This window comes from Microplitis mediator, chromosome 9 (assembly GCF_029852145.1).
Source record: "Microplitis mediator isolate UGA2020A chromosome 9, iyMicMedi2.1, whole genome shotgun sequence".
Taxonomy (NCBI): Eukaryota; Metazoa; Arthropoda; class Insecta; order Hymenoptera; family Braconidae; genus Microplitis; species Microplitis mediator.
The window spans coordinates 5,899,496-5,921,791 of NC_079977.1; the positions used below are offsets into that span (position 1 = coordinate 5,899,496).

The window sequence follows — 22,296 nt, forward strand, 5'->3', positions numbered from 1 at the left end:
AACATGACTCAAATATTTAAAAATATACATTGGGATGGTCGTTAAAAATTAAAATTTCTTAGACGCACCATAAAAAGCTTTTTAGTGAAAAAATACGTGGGTAATTTGGTTTTTTCTTGAAGTAAAAAGAACACGTGCCTCAGGACGATTAAAGTTTATTTTTCGATACAATCGCGGATTTTTTTAAATATCTCATGAAATATGCCGATTAAAGGAAAAAATCATAGGGACAATTTTGTAGGAAATTAAATTCTTGACAAAAAAGGTCATATTCATTTTTTTTATAAAATGTGTATTTATGAAAATATTTTTAAAAAACTTTTTAGATCTTATGAATTGAGCGTTTTAAGGATACAAATTTTGAAAATTATAAAGCACAACCTCCCCGCTTCGCTTCCGAGGCGTGCAATAACATATTTCTAAGTATATAGAAACTATAACAAGCATTAATGATTGATATGTTACGAGTTACAAAGTTGTCTATATTTAAGAAAAAACGTTATTTTTAACATTCGTAATCCTTTAAATGCTCAATTGATAAGATCTAAAAAAGTTTTTTTAAAATATCTTCGCAAATACACATTTTATAAAAAAAATGAATATGACCTTTTTTGTCAAGAATTTAATTTCCTACAAAATTGTTCTTATGATTTTTTCCTTTAATCTGCATATTTCATGAGATATTTAAAAAAAGCCGCGATTGTATCGAAAAATGAACTTTGACGTCCTGAGGCACGTGTTCTTTTTACTTAAAAACAAAAAACCAAATTACCCACTTATTTTTCCACTAAAAAAAAGTTTTTTATGGGGCGCCTGAGAAATTTTAATTTTTAACCACCACCCTAGTGTGTATGTATAGTAATTGTGTTTCTGTGTCGTATATATATTTATATATATCAATAAAATGTACAATGAGTGTAATATAGTAATTGTAAGTACGTAAATGTATAGTACGTGTCAAGTTGTCATTCACCAAAAACCTTTACGTCGAGTATGTGCGGTACAAGTGACAATTTTATTGATATTGTCGTAAATACATATAATTATTATTATTTAAACGATGTTCGAACCCACGGAACCCGGCAAGGTTTGTTATCATTCTGTTCATTGATATTAATATTAATAAATAGTAACATTTATTATTTTAAATAAATTTCCCAGTGTTATTATTTTTATTGTATATTACTCACTCCATTATATAGTTTTATTTGTTTTGCTTTGATTAAAAAACATAACTTTTATTTTTATTGATTTTATTTTTATTTTTATGTGGGTTAATTTATTTTTTATGGTTTTTTTTTATCATTTGTTTATTTTTCTCTTGTAGGATTTTACTCTATTGCGTTTCAAATTTTTTCTACTTTAATTAATTGTATATACATATATATATATATGTATATATATATTTATTCATATATATTATGTGTGGAATTTGAGTTAAATATTTTTATCTGCATGTGTATAAATTATTTAAATTTTGATAGTAAACAAAACTGATAATTTTTATGATTGAAAAAAAAAAATATTTAAAAAAGTTGAAAAAAATCTTTATATATATATATATATTTATATTATGGAATAATTTATTATATATGTCGACATATGTGTAATTTGAGTTAAAGAAATTTATCTTTTTAATTATTATTCAAACTTTGATAGTAAAAGTATCAGTTTGATATATTTAGTATTTATATTAAAAAAAAAAATTTAATTCTATCGATAATTTTTTTAAATTTTGAATTTCTGTGTTCGTATTTTTAAATTTTTATTATTAATAAGACAAATAATCTATTTATTGACAAAGAACTAATGATTGACAGTTAATTTTATTTGATTATTTATTTAACCTGTATCAAAATTTTATATAAGTCATATATATTTATATATATATTATGATAATATAAAAGATAGAAGAAAAAAAATAAATTAAATTTCGTGACGTCTAAAAATAACACAATTGGGAATTCCATGATGATTAATATTGCATGTCGATAATTAGTACATTCAAGTAATTGTTCTATATATTTATTTACTATCAAAATTAAATGTAATAAATAAATTATAATAAGTTAGTCAACGAATTTTCATCTGAGATTGACATTTTTGGTCTTTTCGCGAATAAATTTAAAAGTGTCGCTAGAAATTTAGTACCGTAATGAACTGTCATTTCTTTAGTCGCAAAGCGGCTGGATATTTATTTATTTATTTACGTCAATCGGCTTTATACATCCCATTTAACTATTACAGAAGTAGTGTTTAATCATTAACTGCACAGAACGAGAATATAATATAGTATACTATTTTATATTAGTGACGTGGTACAATATTTTTTATTTTCGTTGAAAAACATGATAAAGAATCACTAAAAAAAATTATGGAAGCACAATAATCGTTAACTGAATTCGCTATCCTGTTCCTCGGTCCATAGTACACCCAGCTTTTTGATGATTGAGTTGTACTCAACAACCTGTATGATCTTAAACCTGGTTTATTGCAGACAAGACCAAATCGTTCTAAAATTTCTAGGAGTCATTATACATGGGAATATTATTTATACATCATGTACCTGAAGATCAGAACGTTTTTTGCAGAACAAAAATAAAAAAACAAAATGAAATTTAAATATTTTACTGGATCTAGATTTTTGAAATGTTTCGCATAGGCGTTAATATATCAGCTGAAAATTGCAGTCTACTCCCAACTACTCCTTAAGCAGTCAAATTACGTAGTTTTCATTTTCGTTGCGCGAAAAACGTTCCGATCTTCAGGTACATTATACATCTGGGGATATTATTTATATATAAGTGATATTTGTTATTTTTTATTGTTACTTTTATTTTTTATTTTTCTCTTATAACTTTTTAATGATCCCTGTGAAATCTGTTTCTTTGATAAGTAATTTTAGTTAATCATTTATTTTTTACCTATTGTTTCAATAATGCACAGCTGCCGAATGGCGTAAATAAATAACTAGTGTATAATATATTTCTCTGTGTCAATAATTGGGACTTAGTTTTATTTAATATGTTTTTTTATAAAAACAAAACTTGGACCTCAGGTCTTTTCAATAAAAAGTTTTAATGATTGACAGTAAATATATTTTTTTGTTTCACAGGAATTATGTATTCATACTGGAGTTGTCCTAAGCGGTGCAAATATTCGAGAAGATGAAGTACATAGTTCAGGAACATTAAATATAATTGAATATGTAAGAAAATATTTATTATTATTATTATTATTATTACATTTAAGGTCCAACAGAATGCATAACTATTACAGGACCATGCGTATAAATAAGTGTTGGTTTATTTTAGACTAATTTTTGTGATATTTGGCCTATGGTTTAATAGTTACGAGCAACCTGCCCCAATATCACTACTAAATTTATAAAATACTCAGAAAAAAAAAATTTCTTGCCGCAAAAAATTTTTTTTAAAAATGGATTCAAAGATACTTTTAACCTGCTATTAAAAAGGGAATTTTATTTTACACTCTTTCATTAATTTAAATGAAGTATCAAATGTCCGAAAATGGAGCAGTGGCCACAAATAGTACTTCTACCCCAAGTAGTTGCTTTAGATGTACCGAGTTGGACGTAACGTAAGGGTCCAGCATACCGTGACTCATACTGCAGATATTTTTTGTTGCTTGGAGTTTTTCCAAATGTATATTTATTGATTTTCCTTATATTATTTATAAATATTAATTATCTTGAATCTGATAAGAAAAATCAGTTGTTGATTTTTTTTTTAAATTAGGGCAGCTAGTCAGTGAAAAATAATCTTAATTTATATATAGAAATAAAGTAATTTGTCATATAATCATTTTTTCTACATTTGTATTGACAAGTAAACTCACAATTACTTGATACTTTTGTAAAAAAAAATTTTTGGGAAAGTTTATGTAAATTATTTATTAATTTTTTTTTATGTTCTATTTTAAAATTAAAATTATGAACTAACGACAAAAATTACATGATACAATTTTATAGAAAATGAAATTCTTTACGAAAATCTTCATAATTTTTTGCGTAACTTCAATACTGGAAACAGTCTTAATTTAAATATTTTCTAAATTTGATTTCTGATTAAAATTTAAAAAATATCACAAAAATAATCAAATTCATTTTTATAGAGAATTAAATTATTTAAAAAAATGGTCCTTATAAATTTTTACGTAAATCGAAGAGTTTAAACAGAATTTTAATTCAAAGTAAGAAAAAAAAATTTTCAATTATTCAAATGTAAAATAAAATTTTTATTGATAGAGTTTCGGTAAATGCATCGAATGGAAACCTCAAGAAGTATCAGTAGTATCAGAAAATCGAGACCAAGATCCCGAATGGTCTGTCGTCGAGTCCCACACCCGCAGAACGCGGACATCGTCCGAGGGTCCCGACTCTCTAGGCCGCGCACGCACCGTCCGGATTCTCTTTTGCGATCTCAAGTCCGTGCGGCTCAACCACGGGGGTCAGCAGTTGATATTCATGCAAAAGGACGGCACAACCTATGTCGCTTTTTTCCAGTTATCAAACGCCGAAAGTTTTGTCAACTCTCTCAAAGGATTCATTAAATTCGTCAAAGCTAAATCTGATAAAAATTTATACCTCGTTCTCGATAGCGAGTACAGTAGCACAGTATTGAATAAATCGTTTGCTGAATTAGATTTATTTCAAGAGAATACGTCTGACTATGTATGGAAGTTTGTTAAAAATTTACACAATCGTCCTTACGAAACTACACTAGAGGCTTTTAGTAAACTCGCTGATATTTGGCGTAAGTATTTTCTACCCGTATGAAAATAACATATATGGTCAAAATATATGATAAATATCAGAAAATATATGTGGCCAATTTAACTATATTTTCTGATATATTTTTTTTTATACTTAAAAATATAATATTCATCATATACGAGTCCGTATATGTTTAGCATATATAAAATATACATGTCAATCATATACAAAAAATATATTTTTATCATACATAAAAATATATATTTCTATCATATTCGAAAAATATATTCTGATCATATATAAAAACATATATTTATATTGTGTATGGAAAAAAAAAGTTTCTTATTCACATGACCAACTTCAATTAAATTAGATCTAAATTTTAATATACTCTTTAAATTGCAATTAAAATTTTCAAAATTAGTTAATTTGATGCGAATATATTAGGGTGAGCCAAAAAAATCAACCTATCGAATTTATGTCTTAAAAAGGACCTATATATCGAGAAAAAATTTCTCCTATTGGGCAAAATTTTTAGCTCAATTTTAAAAGGTGTCGATAGCCATTTGACATTTCCCATTTAAATAACATGCAAAAAAAATTTTTTTGATCAAAAATATTATAACTTTTGAACCGTGTGAGATAAAAATTCAGCTCTAGAATATTCTTGTATGGCATTAAATTTCTTTAAAAAAAGTCTTGGGAGTCGAATTTGTAAACTTGATATTTCGTATACTAACAGGTCATCAAAGTCTAGAGTAAACAGAATCATACAAATTTAAGGCTTTATTTGGATTTTCCAAATACTTATCTTTTATTGTGATCGATAACAAAATATTATTTGTTACAACGTAGATATTGTTGGTGATTTCATTGCACTACATGTAGAACAAATTTTCTCGTAGTATTGATATTTTTAATAATAAAGCCAAATTTGTATGATTCTGTTTACTCTAGACTTTGATGGCCTGTTAGTATACGAAATATCAAGTTTACAAATTCGACTCCCAGGACTTTCTTTTAAGAAATTTAATGCCCTACAAGAATATTCTAGAGCCGAATTTTTATCTCACACGGTTCAAAAGTTATAATATTTTTAATCAAAAAAAATTTTTTGCATGTTGTTTAAATGGGAAATTTCAAATGGATACCGACACCTTTTAAAATTGAGCTAAAAATTTTGCCCAATGGGAGAATTTTTTTCTCAATATATATGTCCTTTTTAAGACATAAATTCGATAGGTTGGTTTGTTTGGCTCACCCTAATATACGTACACCGAATAAAATAAATATAACAAAGAAAATATATGGTGCCATATAACTATAAATTATATGCTTCCATATATTTAATTTCATATGAAAATTTTATATTTTTTGAATATAAAAGGAAATATATCAATACAATACATTATAAAGTAAATATAAATGTATATATAGCTTGATATCAAAAACATATAAGTTACATATATTTACTACTGTATATAATTTTATATTAAGTCGGCCAAAATCTCTATATGATTTTTTATAATATACAATATAATGTATCATATATTTTTCTGTTGCAAACATATATGATTTTATATATTTTAACCATATATTGTTTTTTCATACGGGTATCAATTATTAATTAACTGCTCAATCAATCAATCGAACAATAAATCAGTTAATTAATTAATTTATTCATTTAGTTTATAAAGAACCAGTTAAACAACCAGTTGAAGAAGCTGTTGCTGATTTACTAAATCGATCATTAACTGTCGACTTGACATCACAAGCACTTGGTTCAAGTGGTTCCGGTGAAGAGTACGAAGTTATTGGTCAACCAGGACACAAAATAATTCTACCTCCACGGCCACCATGTCCACGTGGTGCTCCATTGTCACAAGATCAATGGGATAGATGTAAAGATGATGAAGGAAGAATAACAAATCCAGACGCTATACGTGAAATTATATTTCGCGGGGTTTGTATTTTATTTATTTTTCAGTTATAATCAAAAATTTAAATTTTAATTTGAATAATTTATTTTTAAATCATCAGGGAATAATTCCGTCATTACGTTATGAAGTATGGAAATTTTTATTAAATTACTATCCGTGGAATTCAACGATATCTGAAAGAATAGAATTAAAAAAATTAAAAACTGACGAGTATTATAGAATGAAATTGCAGTGGAAGTCGATGTCCGCTGATCAAGAAACAAGATTTTCAGATTATCGTGATCGCAAAAGTCTTATTGGTAATTTAATATTGTTAATACACTGTAAAAAAAACTGGGTAAGTCCAGGTGGTGTAGGTGTTAAAATTTTCGGTGTTAAATTTCAACACCGAAAGCGGTGTAAATATTCTTTACCAGTGTTTGGGGTACTACCCCAGATTAATTAAAAATATAAATAAATTTAAATTATTAATTTAAATGTTCAGGTTTAGCATCATTAGGGTGATTCATTTCTGCAAAAGTTTTTTTTTTAAGCGCTCAAGCAAAATCTCAATCTACATCGAAAATAAAAATTCTCACCAAATATGAGCTTTTAATTCCAATGCTAAGTAATGTAAAAGCCCCTATACCCACTCACTTTTCATTGGAGTGAGATTAAATCACTCAATATAAATTAATAAATAAAATGAAAAACCATATTTTTTTTTTATAGTTATTTTTTGAAGTTTCAAGTATTAAAATAAAATTTAAGTTTGAAGAATAATGTTGATAATTAATTATTACTAATTTTTTAAATTAGGTCCTTGAGTGTACCCATAGTCGCTCACTAAAAGTTGTCATGTACCATTACTGGACCAACACATGGCCCTATAGTCGCTCAAAGACAATATCAATTAAACTATGATAAGTTTATTGATTTGGACAAATAATTTATAAATTATATTACTTTATTCTTTCATAATATAAAATTTCATGAATTTTAAAAATGTATTTAATAAGATATAGTTATAACAATTCTTTGAAAATTTGACGTAACCAAAATTTAATCTAATGAATGAACGTTAAAGTAAAAAATGCCCGGCTGAGTGTGATTTTGAAAATAGTAATTTAATTTAAATTTATAATCTATTATAAAATAATTTGATACATCATATTTTAATATATTTAGATTCACAAATAATTATTTATCAATAATAATATTTTAAGGTGTAATTTTTTTTTATAAAAATTGTAAAAAAACGCCTTAAACAGTTAAAGTGAGCGACTAATGGTACTGAGCGGGTATAGGGGTTTTTACCTGACTTACTATATCAATTTAATTTTTTCCCATTTAAAATGCATACAAAAAAATTTTTTTTTTTTCAAATTTTTAATGCTGAGGTGCTTTTCATGATATTGAGAAACGAATTGTAGAATCTTGTAGGGGATCCCATGCTCTTTTCCAATCGTCTTGGACGAAAATCGTGATTTTTTCATTTTTTAGGACGAACCGCTCAATATAGGGAAATGAAAGAAACATATATTTGAAGGAAATTTCATCCTCTTTAAAAAAGGTCCTTAGACCTAAGTTGCTCCGATCGATAGTTTATGAGTTACAGCAATTTTTATAATTGAAAATGCAAATGAATTTAAATATCATTATTTTCCATTTTCAATTATAAAAATTGCTGTAACTCTCAAACTATCGGTCGGAGCAACTTAGGGCTAAGGACCTTTTTTAAAGAGGATGAAATTTCCTTCAAAGATGTGTTTCTTTTGTTTTCTTATATTTAGCGGTTCGACTTTAAAAATGAAAAAATCACGATTTTCGTCAAAAAATTTAGTTCGATAGCTAATTTCTATGAGTGGAATTTTTTTTTTACACCGATTTGACACCAGTATTTTAACACTGCTCTTTTTACAGTGTAAATAAACAAGTATAATTATAAGTGGTGAGCTAATTGATGCTAACATGTTTATTTATTTTTAAAATAGAAAAAGATGTCAATAGAACAGACAGAACTCATCCGTATTATTCGGGTGATAATAATCCGCATTTATCACAATTATATGACATACTTATGACTTATGTTATGTACAACTTTGACTTGGGCTACGTACAAGGTATGAGTGACTTACTTAGTCCTATTTTATGTTTGATGGACAGTGAAGTCGATGCTTTTTGGAGTTTCGTTGGCTTTATGGATAAAGTCGTAAGTATTTATTTGGGTAATTATGAGTAACACTTCTGAATTTTTATAGTTAGCTAACGATGTGTCGTAGAAAAAATCTGCAGACGTGTTTTCGTAGGGAATTGAATGCTCTAAAAAAAAAGTCTCTTATAATTTTTTGATAAATTCATCTGGTCAAAAGTTATTTGAGTTTAAAGTCAAATTTATAGTAAATTTTGGGATCTTTTTACTTTTCTAGCGAAACTATCAGACTTATCACAAAATGTCATAGGATCTTTTTTGTAGATGATTTTATTTCTGAGAAATTATCTCTTATAAAGTTTTTCAAAATTCCGCATTTTTTTCTTGTTATTTTCATTTTAATGTCAAGATTTTAAAATCGATCAGAACTCTAATTTTTTTTTTAAATTAAAAAGATTTAACTTGAGTATCCCGTTTTGCCCCCCCCCCCTCCCTCCCCTATATTTACATATTAATAAAGACTTATAAATTAACTGTTCGAATTTTATACCCGAAAATAAATGAAGCCGTACTTATAATTGCCCTCATCTAATTTAAGAAGACTCCCAATTAATTAATCATTAATAACCAAAAAAATAAATTGTCTAGAGTTCAAATTTCGAGATGGATCAAGCAGGAATGAAGGCTCAATTATGTCAATTAAATAATTTGCTACAAATAACAGAGCCACAATTAGCGCAGTATTTGATAAGAAATGAATCTGGAAATATGTTTTTCTGTTTCCGTTGGCTGCTTGTATTATTTAAACGAGAGTTCAATGCAATAGATATTATTAAATTATGGGAAATATTGTGGACTGATTTACCCTGTAAAAATTTTCATTTATTAATTTGCACGGCCATACTTGATTCTGAAAAAAGTGCGCTAATGGAAAATCGTTACGGGTTTACTGAAATTCTCAAGGTAATTTATTTAACAAATAAAATATTTAATAAATTACAGTCGATTACTCGTCATAAGTCTGCTCTTCATAAGCCTCTTCCCCTCAATTGGCAGGTACTTGGTCCAAAGAGTTTCCCCCACTTAACCACTTTTTTGAATTTCGTAGCAGACATCCCGTTATAAGCCTCCTAAATTATGAAAAATAAACACAGGCTTATAAAGAGTAGTCGAGAACAAAACTAAACGCGCGGTAGTGGAGACTGAAATTTCAAGAAAAATTTCCCCTGCGTCCCCTACCCGGAGAAAAATGTTGGCTCAGAACCTAACATTTTTTATTACGTGTCGACTAAACTTGAAACAGGAAGTGAAGCATCCAAAAATTTATTATGCTCTTATAAAAAACTATTGTGCTGCATCACAATTATTATAATGTATGAAAGTAATTGTTATGAAAGCTTATCGATAAGTTTCTCGCGCGTAGTAAGTGTTCTGATACAGCATAATTATTTTTCGTATGAGCACAATAATTTTTTGGATGCTTCCCTTCCTGTTTCAAGTTTGGTCGACAGCATAATAAAAATTGGTAGGTTTCGAACCAACATTTTTCTCCTCGTAAACCAGGCTTATGACGGGCAGTTGACTGAAGAAGATTTTATAATAAATAAATAAATAAATAAATTTGTTTGTACAGCATATTAATGATTTATCACTACACATTGAATTACCATGGACTTTATCAAAAGCTGAAGGGATTTATCATCAATTAATGTCGGTAGCTCCAAATTTACCTGATCACATACGAACAGTTATTGGTCTCGAACCATTGAATAATACGTCGCCTTCAACAAGTGATTTGGACGATGAAAGTAATGATGTTACTGCTACAAATAATGATCAAACGACAGCCAATAATTACAATGGGGAGGAACAAATAACAACCACAACAAACAACTCAAGGAGAAACAGTAACTCGAGTGGCAATAATATTAAATTAGGTAACAATGAGGTTGCTTTTGAACGCGGTTTGAATATGTCTTATATGTAATTTATTATTATTATTATTATTATTATTATTTAAAATTTAATTATTAGTTGATGCCGTTAATTTGTTTATTCTCAACCAAGAATATGCAATTGCCGTTTGTGTTATAAGAATATAAATCAATGAGTTTGTTGATGAGTTTATTTTTGGTTGTAATTATTTAAAAAATGAGTGATAAATTTTGAAATTATTATTTAATGTGTGAGTTTAAATTAAAATATACAAATATACATATAAATCTATTTATATATATATGTGTAAACATTTAATGTTGAGTTATAAGTTTATCAATTTGTTTTCAAAGCAACTTTAAACTTTTTATGAAAAGTAAATTAATGAACTATTGTATTTTATAGATTTATATATCAAAATGTTATTATCTTATGTACATTTATGTAATAAATATGAAATAAATTTATGTATTACAATATATTTATTGTAACTTAATATCTTGATTAATCACACAGTATTTTCATTAAAGATTGTGGTTTTATTCTTTAATATGAGATAGAATTTTTGGACCAAAAAATTCAAAATTCACCGAGTTATTCACAATCTCCCGCTCAAAAAAAAGTCCTTACTGCTGCAGTGATAGCGACCTGTGCGGTGCAGGAAATAAAAAAAACCAAAAAGTTTATTAAACTAGAAGGTATTTCCCGTACCATGACCCTCGGGCTAAGAAAAAAATAGAAATTTAACAAAATTGCGGAGTTTTTAAAAAAGATTTCAAATTTCGCGCGAAAATTTGATGATTTTTGGCCTGACAAAATTACATTTTTGATTCGATCGGAAAATTGGAGGTTCGTGGTTCGTAGAAACATATATCAAAGAAGCTGCAATTCGAATCAAATATATCGGATGATTTGTCTTCGAGTTATAACTGCAGCAATTTTGAAAAATGTATTTTTGAGAAACGATAAGCGGCTGCTCTTTCGATAGCTGTAACTCAAAAAAACTATTTGAGATAGGCACTATAAATTGTAGTATGTTACTTTTAAAAAATTTTCAAAGTTTTTGGTGTGCAATTTTCAAAAGTTTTTTCTCTAAGAATTTTATTTATTTATTTAAAAAAAATTTATTTTCTTAATATCTGCTCCTTTATATTTCACGATCCTGAAGTTATTAGTAGACAGTTACAAATTTTCGGATTTTTTTTTCAATAAATAAATTACAAAAAAAAAAAAAAAAAAATATACACATGTAGAAAATTTAATAAACTATAGGTGCAATTTTTCAAAAAGGTTTTTTTTTACAGTCAATCGTTTTTAAAAAAATTCAAAAATTGTCAGACGTCTGCTAACTTCAGTATCATTTATATTTCATAGTTGGCTGAGGTCGATTAATTTTTTGATTTCTTTTTAAACGATAAATTATAAAAAAAAAAAAATATTTGAAAAAATTGCACCTATAGCATTTTTAAATTTTCTACAGATGCATATTTTTATTTTTTATTTTTTTGGAATTGATTCGTTGGAAAAAATCCGAAAATTGTCCCTTGTCTGTCAACTTCAGGATCATATTTCACCTTCTCTTTGCTCGTGAAACGAAACGTCAAAATAAATATACCAAATTCATAACCTCGAAACTTTGTTCTTTCTCCGTTTTCAAACTCTTGTTTACAAGAATTACATTTTTTTTTTTTCAATAATTTAATTAACTAACACTAATAAAATAATTTTTCATAAATAAATAGTGAAGTAAAAAAAGCATAAAAATGCTGCTCATACCATAAGTGCTTAATAAATAATGGAAATAACTAAAAAATGTGCAAAGACTCATAGACGTAGAAAGAGGTTAATTAAAAATCGTCGTAAAAACAGAAACAAGTATTACAGTAAATTTAAATTTAAAAATAATTATAACAATCAATTTAATAATCATATAATTAGTGATGATCCATTGTTTATAAACAATAAAAATATAATGGATTTCAAAGTACCTGACTCATTTTGGGACACTTATAAATTTGCTCAAGATTGGCAACACAAGTAAGCTAATTATTAATTATTTATTTATTTATTTATTTATTTATTCAGGGTGGCCATAAATTGGGAATTATCAGGGAATTTAATATGAGTGTGAATGTAACTGACAAGTAGGAATTTTTTAAATTTTTGAATAAATAAATAAAATGTCCGTAGAATAGAAATTAAAAAAATGCTTATTTAGAAAATTAAAAAATCAACGCGCGAAATTTTTTAAATTTCATTATTTAAATTAATTAATTGATTCATTTAAAATTTATAAAATGTCTCATCTGCTACATTCACTGTTATAATTTGATGCAACCGGGAAATATCATGGAAATGTCAAGAAATTTCGAAAAGTATCCAGGAATTTAATTTCAAATTTATTTTATGAGTGTGAATGTAGCAGACAGACAATTCATAAATTTTAAATAATTAAATAAATTAATTTAAATAATGAAATTTAAAAAAATGCGCGCGCTGATTTTTCAATTTCTTAAATACGCATTTTTTCATTTATTTATTAAAAAATTAAAAAAATTCCTAATTGTCAGTTACATTCACACTCATCAAATTTTAAAATGATTTTCTACAGACTGTAACTCGAAGGAAAATGGTCGTACAAAAAAAAGCAAAAAAGACAAATTGTAGTTTTAAGTGTCTAGTTGTCTAATCTGGTCTTTAAATTTTCTTATTATGCACATTTCCGGAGTATTCCTAAGAAAACCATCGAAAAAAAAATTTTCCGAATTTTTACTTGTCTTAGAAACTGCCTGCGGACTTCAATAAATTTTTTTGATAAGTATGATTTATTTTTATTACTCCGGAACAGCAAAAAAAAATTTCAAGACCAGATCAGAAACTAAACCCTTGAAGATACAATTTGTCTTTTTTGTTTTTGCTGTACGACCATTTTCCTTCGAGTTACCATCTGTTGAAAATCACTTCGAAATTCGAAATTTTTTTAATATTCTTTAATTTTTGCGACTAGTGTATTTTGAATTGATTTTAATCATAAAATTTCTCATTAAAAATTTAAACTTACATATTTTTAGCATCGAGTAATGAAAAGTAGGTCATATTAATTTATTTTATTGACTTTATTTTTATTTCTCGCATGATTTAATCATCAGATTTAATTATTGACGAAGAAAATATAATAAAAACTTTGACTATCTTGATATGAATAAGATTTCTAAAGTAGGGAAAAATGTGAAAAACTTTACTGAAAACCCGGGAAATATCAAGAAATTTTGAAATAATTTTTTTGTGGCCACCCTGTCTATTTATCCTCCTCAGTCCCGAAGCATCATTTTGTTTGCTATTTGAATAATTTTTATAAGTATACTTATAGACCTTTTAAAAAGCAAAAAAACATTTTATATTTTTTCTAATTTGTAGTTTTTAATGCCATCTATTTTAAAGCTGTAGCAATAATTATTTTTATGGTTCATGTACCTGAAGATCGCAACGTTTTTCGCGGAATGAAAATAGAAGAACGAAATGAAAAGTAAAAAAACTACTGGATCTAGATTTATAAAATGTTTCGCATAAGTACTAGTATGTCAACTGAAAATTGTAGTCACCCCCAATCACGGCAATTATATCACTCCTTACATCACTTTTCATCAGTCAAATTACATAAATTGTTTTAATTTTCGTTGCGCGAAAAACGTTTCGATCTTCACACGGAAAGATCGGCACTCGACTGGTTCCTGTTCTGCACCCGACTCAGTACGGTGCTGGAAAAATGCTCGATTGTGGTGCAGCACCACACTGATTACTGTGCGGAACCTGACTGACAGTAATCAGTGTGCACGGAAAGAAAATTATGGGAAGTTTTGCTATGCATTATGGGAATGGTTCCCATAATGGTATGGGAATAGTACCTATACTATAGGGATCGTTCCTATAATTTATGGGAATAGTTCCCATAATAGTATGAGAATAGTTCCCATACCATTATAGGAACCATTCCCATAATGGTGTGGGAACTATTCCTATAATATTATGGAAACTATTCCCATTGTGTTATGGGAACCACTCCAATAATATCATAAAAATTTTTTTTTTGCAAAACAGTGTAGAAATTTCCCGAATAATATGGAGAGATCCAAATGAAGCTTCTTCGACGCTAAATTTGTTAAAAAAAATTTTTTTGTAAAAAATTTAAATATTTTTGGTAAATATGGATTTTTTTTTCAATGTTTGAATTTGTGTTTCTATACTTAATCAAATTTCTGTGTATTGTAAAAGTGATTGCCACACTTTTCTTTAAATTAATTTTTTCATGATAGTATGGGAACCATTCCCATAATATTATAGGAATGGTTCCTATAATGGTAAGGGAACTATTCCCATAATATTATGGGAATGATTCCCATAATGGTATAGGAACTATTCCTATACCATTATGGGAACTATTCCTATAATATTATGGAAATAGTTCCCATAATGGTATAGGAATAGTTCCTATAATGTTATGGGAATGGTTCCTATAATTTATAGGAATAGTTCCTATATATTATAGGAATGATTCCCATAATATTATAGAAAGTATTCCTATAAATTATAGGAACCATTCCTATAAATTATAGGAACCATTCCTATAAATTATAGGAACCATTCCTATAATTAGAGGAACCATTCCCATAACGTTATGGGTATCATTCCCATAATTATAGGAACTATTCCTATAATTATGGGAAACATTCCTATAATTATAGGAACTGCTACCATAATTTATGGTTGTAATTCCTATGATGATATAGGAAAAAATTTCACAAAATTATGGGAACAGTTTCCATAATTTTCTTTCCGTGTGGGGCTGCACCACAATCGAGCATTTTTTCTAGCACCGTATTAAGTCGGGTGCAGAACAGTAACCAGTCGGGCTCCAATTTTTCCGTGCAGATACATTATGGTTCAACAAACAGTTGCTAGTTGCCGACCCTGGCAAAATTGTCCCCTATACGGGACGTCTGGATCGAGGAGGTTATTTATTTATTAATTATTACAGTAATTATTTATAATGATTGCAGGCATCAAGTTAACTGGTGGAAGTCCAAATGTATTGCATTAGAGCATGAAAATAATTTGTTACGTGACAAAATACGTGAACTAGTTGGTTATTATAATAATAATAATGCTAATATTTATGTAAATAAACAACAAAGTGATTCAAATTATGATAAACAAAAAAATTATCGAAATCGTAATTTTAAAAATCAAGAATTATATTCATCAAAACAAAATATAGATAATTCTAGTGATCAGAATCAGTATGAAGATTTTAAAAGATTTGAATTAGAGTCAAATGGTCAATGTCAATATTCATCAAATAATTATCAGTACTTTCAATATCAATACCAAGATTCAAATCAATTTAATAGTTCTACTGGTCAGTATGCAGAAGAAGAAGAAAAAGAGGAAGAAGAAGAATTTAGAGAGGAAGAAGAACTAGAGTTCCAAGTTGATGAAGGTATGATGAAGTTTCTTGAGCAAAGTATTCGGCACAAAATGGAACTAAAACGCAAGCGAGAGCTAGCGGCTGAAGAAGCCAAGAATGACGAGGTTGAAATAGTTTCACATGAAAATGATGACAAGATACGTTTAGAAGAAGCTAAACTCCTGTACGGAGTGGCTTGTTCACGGGTCATTGCTATAGAAACAACAATGCAGGTGTCTATTGATAAGTATAAAGCTAAAGAAGAGCCGGAGTACTGGCCTATTATACCTCTTAAGCCCTAATAAATTAGTATTGTAAGTAATATTTTAATTTTGAATTTTTATCTAATAAATTGTTTGCTTAATAAAACAAGTTGTTTATTCATTATTTTTATTTACACACTTTCTTGACGAAATATAAATATAGTTATTTATTTATTTATTCAAACGTCAATCGGCTTTATACATTAAGTTTACATATAAATAAATTTAAGCTTTAGGTAAAAAACATAAACATTTTATTAAAAATTAATTAAAATTAATTTCATTTCATTTGCTATATAAGTTTAACTTAGTAGCAGTATGGAAATAATATTTCTGAGTAATTGTTACAAAAAGAAAAGATTACACTGTTCATCAGACTAGTTGTGATTGGTTAGAAGTATCCGTTTAACCGATGACACAAACGATGTGGTCGAAGTGTCAAATAATTCGAAGTTTGAGCAGTTATTGTTGACTAAATTACCGATCCTATTTCTCGGGCTATTATATATATAACTTTTGGTAGTTTTAGTTGTCTCTATTAATCGGTTTGATCTTAAGTTTGACCAAGGACAAATGATTCCAAATTGCTCCAAAATCTCCGGAGAATCAATGTGCCCATTAATGATTTTGAATGCAAAGATTAAGTCCGATATTTGTCTTCTCTGGGTAAACTTGTTGATCTGGAAGTTACTGTAGGCTTTTTGAGCTGTAGACATAAACGCACGATTTGCTAGATGTTTGCACAGTTTGTATTGTATTTTTTCTAGTTTATTGATAGCTTGTGTCGTACTTGGCGACCAGATTACCGTGTAATATTCTAATATCGGTTTGACAAGGGTATTAAACATTATATTTCAATCATTTAATTTTTTAAATGGAAGGGGGGGGGGGTGCGACTAAGATCGTAATTAAATATGCAAAGAATCGGTGATATGCAGAAAATATCGCAGTGTGGAAGTAATTTAAAAATTGGCTCTTACTGGGTTTGGAAATCGGGCAGATGATTCAAAATTAAAATACATAAGAATATTGATAAATAAAAAAAAAAGAAATGAATAATTATTATTACATTTGTACCAAAAAACATTGGTAATTTATGAATAAATTGACCAGTACGATTGTCTTTCAGTCTTCTTGCATTCCTATAAAAAAATAATCTTTAAATAAGGTACCGGCGGGTAATAAGGCCTAGCTAAGGGAGATTTTGAATAGAATCGAAATTATTGCATTTAATTGTCGAAATGTATCATAAATCTTTATTTCAATACCATGAGCCATAAAATATAATGAAGTAATGGTAATTTTTACCACAAACAAACAAAAAATTAAACTTTTACAAAAACCATACGAATAGGCCTTATTTTACTACGGTATGGTAATAAGGCCTACAGGTTAAACAAACTGGAATAGTTTAATTATACTTAATAAAATTGGTATTAGATATGAATCATCACTTAAATTTAGCAACAAAACTTTATTAAAGACAGAAGACTAGATTGCTTTGCTCAACAGCACTTAAAACTATCAGTATCTTTTTTAAGAGTCAGAAGTCTACACGGAAAGAAAATTATGGAAACTGTTCCCATAATTTTGTGGAATGTTTTCCTATATCATCATAGGAATTATAATTATAAATTATGGGAGCAGTTCCTATAATTATGGGAATGATACCCATAACGTTATGGGAATGGTTCCTCTAATTATAGGAATGGTTCCTATAATTTATAGGAATACTTTCGATAATATTATGGGAATCATTCCTATAATATATAGGAACTATTCCTATAAATTATAGGAATCATTCCCATAAATTATAGGAACCATTCCCATAACATTATAGGAACTATAATGCAATCACTTTTACAATACACAGAAATTTGATTAAGTATAGAAGCACAAATTCAAACATCGAAAAAAAAATCCATTTTTAGCAAAGTATTAAAAAATTAATAAAAAATTTTTTTTTAACAAATTTAGCGTCGAAGAAGCTTTATTTGGATCTCTTCATATTAATCGGGAAATTTCTACACTGTTTGGCAAAAAAAAAATTTTTATGATATTATTGGAGTGGTTCCCATAACATAATGGAAATAGTTCCCATAATATTATAGGAATAGTTTCCACACCATTATGGGAATAGTTCCCATAATATTATGGGAACGATTCCCATACCATTATGGGAATGGTTCCCATATTGGTATAGGATTTATTCCCATACCATTATGGGAATGGTTCCTATAATGGTATGGAAACTATTCTCATACTATTATGGGAACTATTCCCATAAATTATAGGAACGATCCCTATAATAGTATAGGTACTATTCCTATACCATTATGGGAACCATTCCCATAATGCATAGCAAAACTTCCCATAATTTTCTTTCCGTGTAGATCGTTTTTTATGACTTCTTCTGCGTTACCTCATCATATGATGGATGATGAAATATAGAAGACAGGGAACGTGCTATTGGGACTCTATAAATTTGTTGTAACATCTCTATGCAAGACCCTTCTACTAGAGTAGCCTTTAGCGGAGGCGGTTATTTCAAATATAATTTCTGTCACTTAGGCCTTATTACCCGCGGGTACCTTAATTAATTTTTTGTAAAACATCAATAGAAATTTTCTGATATTAAATTAAATTAATAATCCACTTTTTAAAAAATGGGTGTCTGACCTAATGATCATTAGAATAATGAACTTCAAAATTCTAATTTGAAAATGTTACTTTTTTTAATCCCTTTTTATACCCAAAAAAAATGCTCATAGTTTTGTTACTTCATCTCTTACTAATTAGTAATTACAATGACAGGCTCATGTATTATTGGTAAATGACGTTATTCACACACGGATTAACTTCGTTAATTGATTGGTCAATTAGTTAAATGATAAATAAATTATTTGCCTGTAGCTGTAGGACATAATTTAGTATTTGCACACAAATCACAAATTAGGATCATATATTTTACGTCACATATCATTCATCATTATAATTATCAATAGTCAATATTTAGTATGAGATAATTATTATTTGATCTTTACTTACTTACATAACAGTCTTCCAAAAATTAGTAATTTAATTTTTTCTTTCACAGTTTTATTAATTTTTTATTGAAACATATTTTATATGAATACGTAACTGGTTCATCAATGACATTCTATGATTTATTTTAAATTTTAATTTATTGTTTTTTAATACTCTAATTTGCATTATTTTTATTTTTATCAATTTTTATTGACAATAAATTAGTACATTTATTTTCATAAATAAAAAGAAAAAAATTATAGTTTTATTTATTTTTATTGAATTAAATTTATCATTTAATCAACAATCATATTGACATATTTACTTAGTATTCAATGTCATTTTTTTTTTTAACTTTTCGGGCAGTCACTTGCTGGCACACATGAATCGGTATCTGAGTTTCTATAAGTTCTGCGATTGCATCTACAGCCACCTTCACCTTCGCATACCTATTGCAATATTTAAATGATGAATATTAATTAATCCATTAAGTTTTAAAAAATTGTAGAAAAATAATTGAAAAATTAATTGTCTTAGTTTCCTGCCAGAAACAAAAATTGCGACATCGAAACATACATTGAAATACTGTATTATATATACAAAATTTTTTATGAAATTGAAAGTAAATTCTTTGAAGTTATTAATTGGTTCAAATTATTTAGATATAAAATATAAACTAACTTATGTATATACTTTATTTTTCATTACTTTAAATTTCCAAGTGAAAAATGTCATAAAAATTAAACTCACAATGGATTTTATTTTATTTCACTTCAATACTTTTATATAATTAGTTATTAAATACTTGACATTTCATAGCAAGACTTTCATAAATTCTCAATTATTGAAAACTAAAAATACTATTATTATAAATTAAGACCACACTGTAAAAAATCAGGGGTGAATAGGGATTTTATTTAAATCCGCATTCACTCCGGTCATAATTATTTAAATAAATAATTCATTCAGATATTAATAATTAAACTTAAAATATTATGTTTTAAATTTATAAAATGTTTTAGTAACTCACTAAATTATAATTTCATATATATACATAGTGAAAATATTAAATTATTAAATCGCTATAGTGACATAGTTTTTATGGGAATATTTGATATTTCGGTGCAATATGAAATGTTATTTCGTCCCGAGTCGAAATTTGAATCGTAGATTGAACGTAGTAGACGTTGAAAACGTGAATTCAACCTTTGAAGACGTAAATGGCCGTAAAAAGGTATTAAAGACGTAGTTGACGTACGAAAACGTATTAAAGACGTAGATGACGTACAAAAACGTAAATAAGAGCCTTGTAGGAAAAAACTCTACTGACAGCTGCTTTCTCGGGCTTTTTTGGGTCTTACAGACTACCTAGCAGCTCTGAAACAAGAATAAAAATTCTCAGCATCTTTAACAAAATATTTTTGGGTCTTGTAGGAAAAAACTCTATTGACAGCTGCTTTCCCGGGCTCCTTTAGGTCTTACAGACTACCTAAAAGCAGTCAGAAGAAAATAAAAATTTCAGCTTTTATACCGAAGAAATCAAAAACCATCTTTTTTTTTTTTATATTTAAAAAGCCTTCTCTTAATTTTAGACAGTTTTCTTTATCATTCCCGAGATTATTTCATTTGCTGAACATTTTTATTTACATTTTAATGCTATTATAAAAATAAAAAAATTTACTCTAACTCATAATTTTTATTTTTATCTCCCAAGCTGCTGGGTAGTCTGTAAGACCCAAAGAAGCCCGAGAAAGCAGCTGTCATGACTACTGCAGTAGAGTTTTTTCCTACAAGGCTCTTATTTACGTTTTTGTACGTCATCTACGTCTTTAATACGTTTTCGTACGTCAACTACGTCTTCAAAGGTTGAATTTACGTTTTCAACGTCTACTACGTTCAATCTACGATTTAAATTTCGACTCGGGGTGGTATGGTTGATGTAAGTCATACGACAGTTTGTGACTCAGTGGAATTATACTTGTCAAAGTTTTATTATCAGCTGCTTATAATTTTTAAAAATCATTTCGCGTGAATACATGTAAAGGGAGCTCGTAATTATTTCCGTACTCAATATAAATGTCAAAATATCAAAGACCTAAGCTCACTATGTATTAGTAATTTTTTTTATCATTAATATTTTCCGAAACTCCCTTCGGAGTAAAATTCACTCCGAGGGAATTAAATAATTAAAAAGTCATCCACTTCGCGTTCACTCCGCAAATTTTTTACAGTGCAAGCTATAATAATTAATTACAAATTAAATCATTATATAATATAACTATTCTACTAATTAAATTTTTGCAATTAATGTCATGTCATTGACGTTAATTTATCAGCAAGTAAAAATACAAAGCAATGATACTGTTAATTATTTTGTAGATTAATTGTTAATTAACTAAAGTACTTATACATACCACATCACAAATTGGTCGTCGATAATTGCAACTAGGTTCGCAAATTCTTCCGCATTGATCAAAAGATTCATTTTGCCCGCAACTTTCCGCTTGGACACCTAGAAATATTTATTTTATTCGTCAATTGCCCTATAAAATTAGTAACCGAATTCTTTAATTAATTAATTAATAAATTTTTAAAAACAAAATAAAGTATTTACATAATAAATATGTACAACATATAATCAAACAGATGTGTAATGGATAACGAATCATACTTAGTTTTAATCTTCAATTAAAATTTTTCACTCTATTTATTCTTATTAATTTATTCGAATGGATTATTTACTGTGTTTGGTAAATATTATTTTATTTTCAGTGTATATTTATGCATCTACGTATATAATG

General features: G+C 27.6%; 3 protein-coding genes across 3 annotated transcripts; 2 read left to right on the forward strand and 1 right to left on the reverse strand.

Moving 5' to 3' along the window:
- Positions 1–931: 931 nt before the first annotated feature.
- On the forward strand, positions 932–11,114 carry LOC130674432 (TBC1 domain family member 15). The gene is made up of 8 exons (XM_057479757.1): positions 932–1,087; positions 3,116–3,208; positions 4,268–4,775; positions 6,424–6,698; positions 6,776–6,974; positions 8,649–8,866; positions 9,455–9,769; positions 10,440–11,114. The coding sequence occupies exons 1-8, from the start codon at positions 1,061–1,063 to the stop codon at positions 10,791–10,793; spliced, it is 1,989 nt and encodes a 662-aa protein (XP_057335740.1). The 5' UTR covers positions 932–1,060; the 3' UTR covers positions 10,794–11,114.
- A 1,204-nt stretch (positions 11,115–12,318) lies between these two features.
- LOC130674910 (TBC1 domain family member 5 homolog A-like) lies at positions 12,319–16,547 on the forward strand. The gene is made up of 2 exons (XM_057480361.1): positions 12,319–12,778; positions 15,799–16,547. The coding sequence occupies exons 1-2, from the start codon at positions 12,537–12,539 to the stop codon at positions 16,505–16,507; spliced, it is 951 nt and encodes a 316-aa protein (XP_057336344.1). The 5' UTR covers positions 12,319–12,536; the 3' UTR covers positions 16,508–16,547.
- Positions 16,548–19,752: 3,205 nt separating this feature from the next.
- Positions 19,753–22,281, reverse strand: LOC130674417 (chymotrypsin inhibitor). The gene is made up of 3 exons (XM_057479740.1): positions 22,110–22,281; positions 21,910–22,007; positions 19,753–19,944 (listed from the first exon to the last, which is right to left on the reverse strand). Exons 1-3 carry the CDS (start codon positions 22,162–22,164, stop codon positions 19,846–19,848), a joined length of 252 nt encoding a protein of 83 aa, XP_057335723.1. The 5' UTR covers positions 22,165–22,281; the 3' UTR covers positions 19,753–19,845.
- Positions 22,282–22,296: the final 15 nt, after the last annotated feature.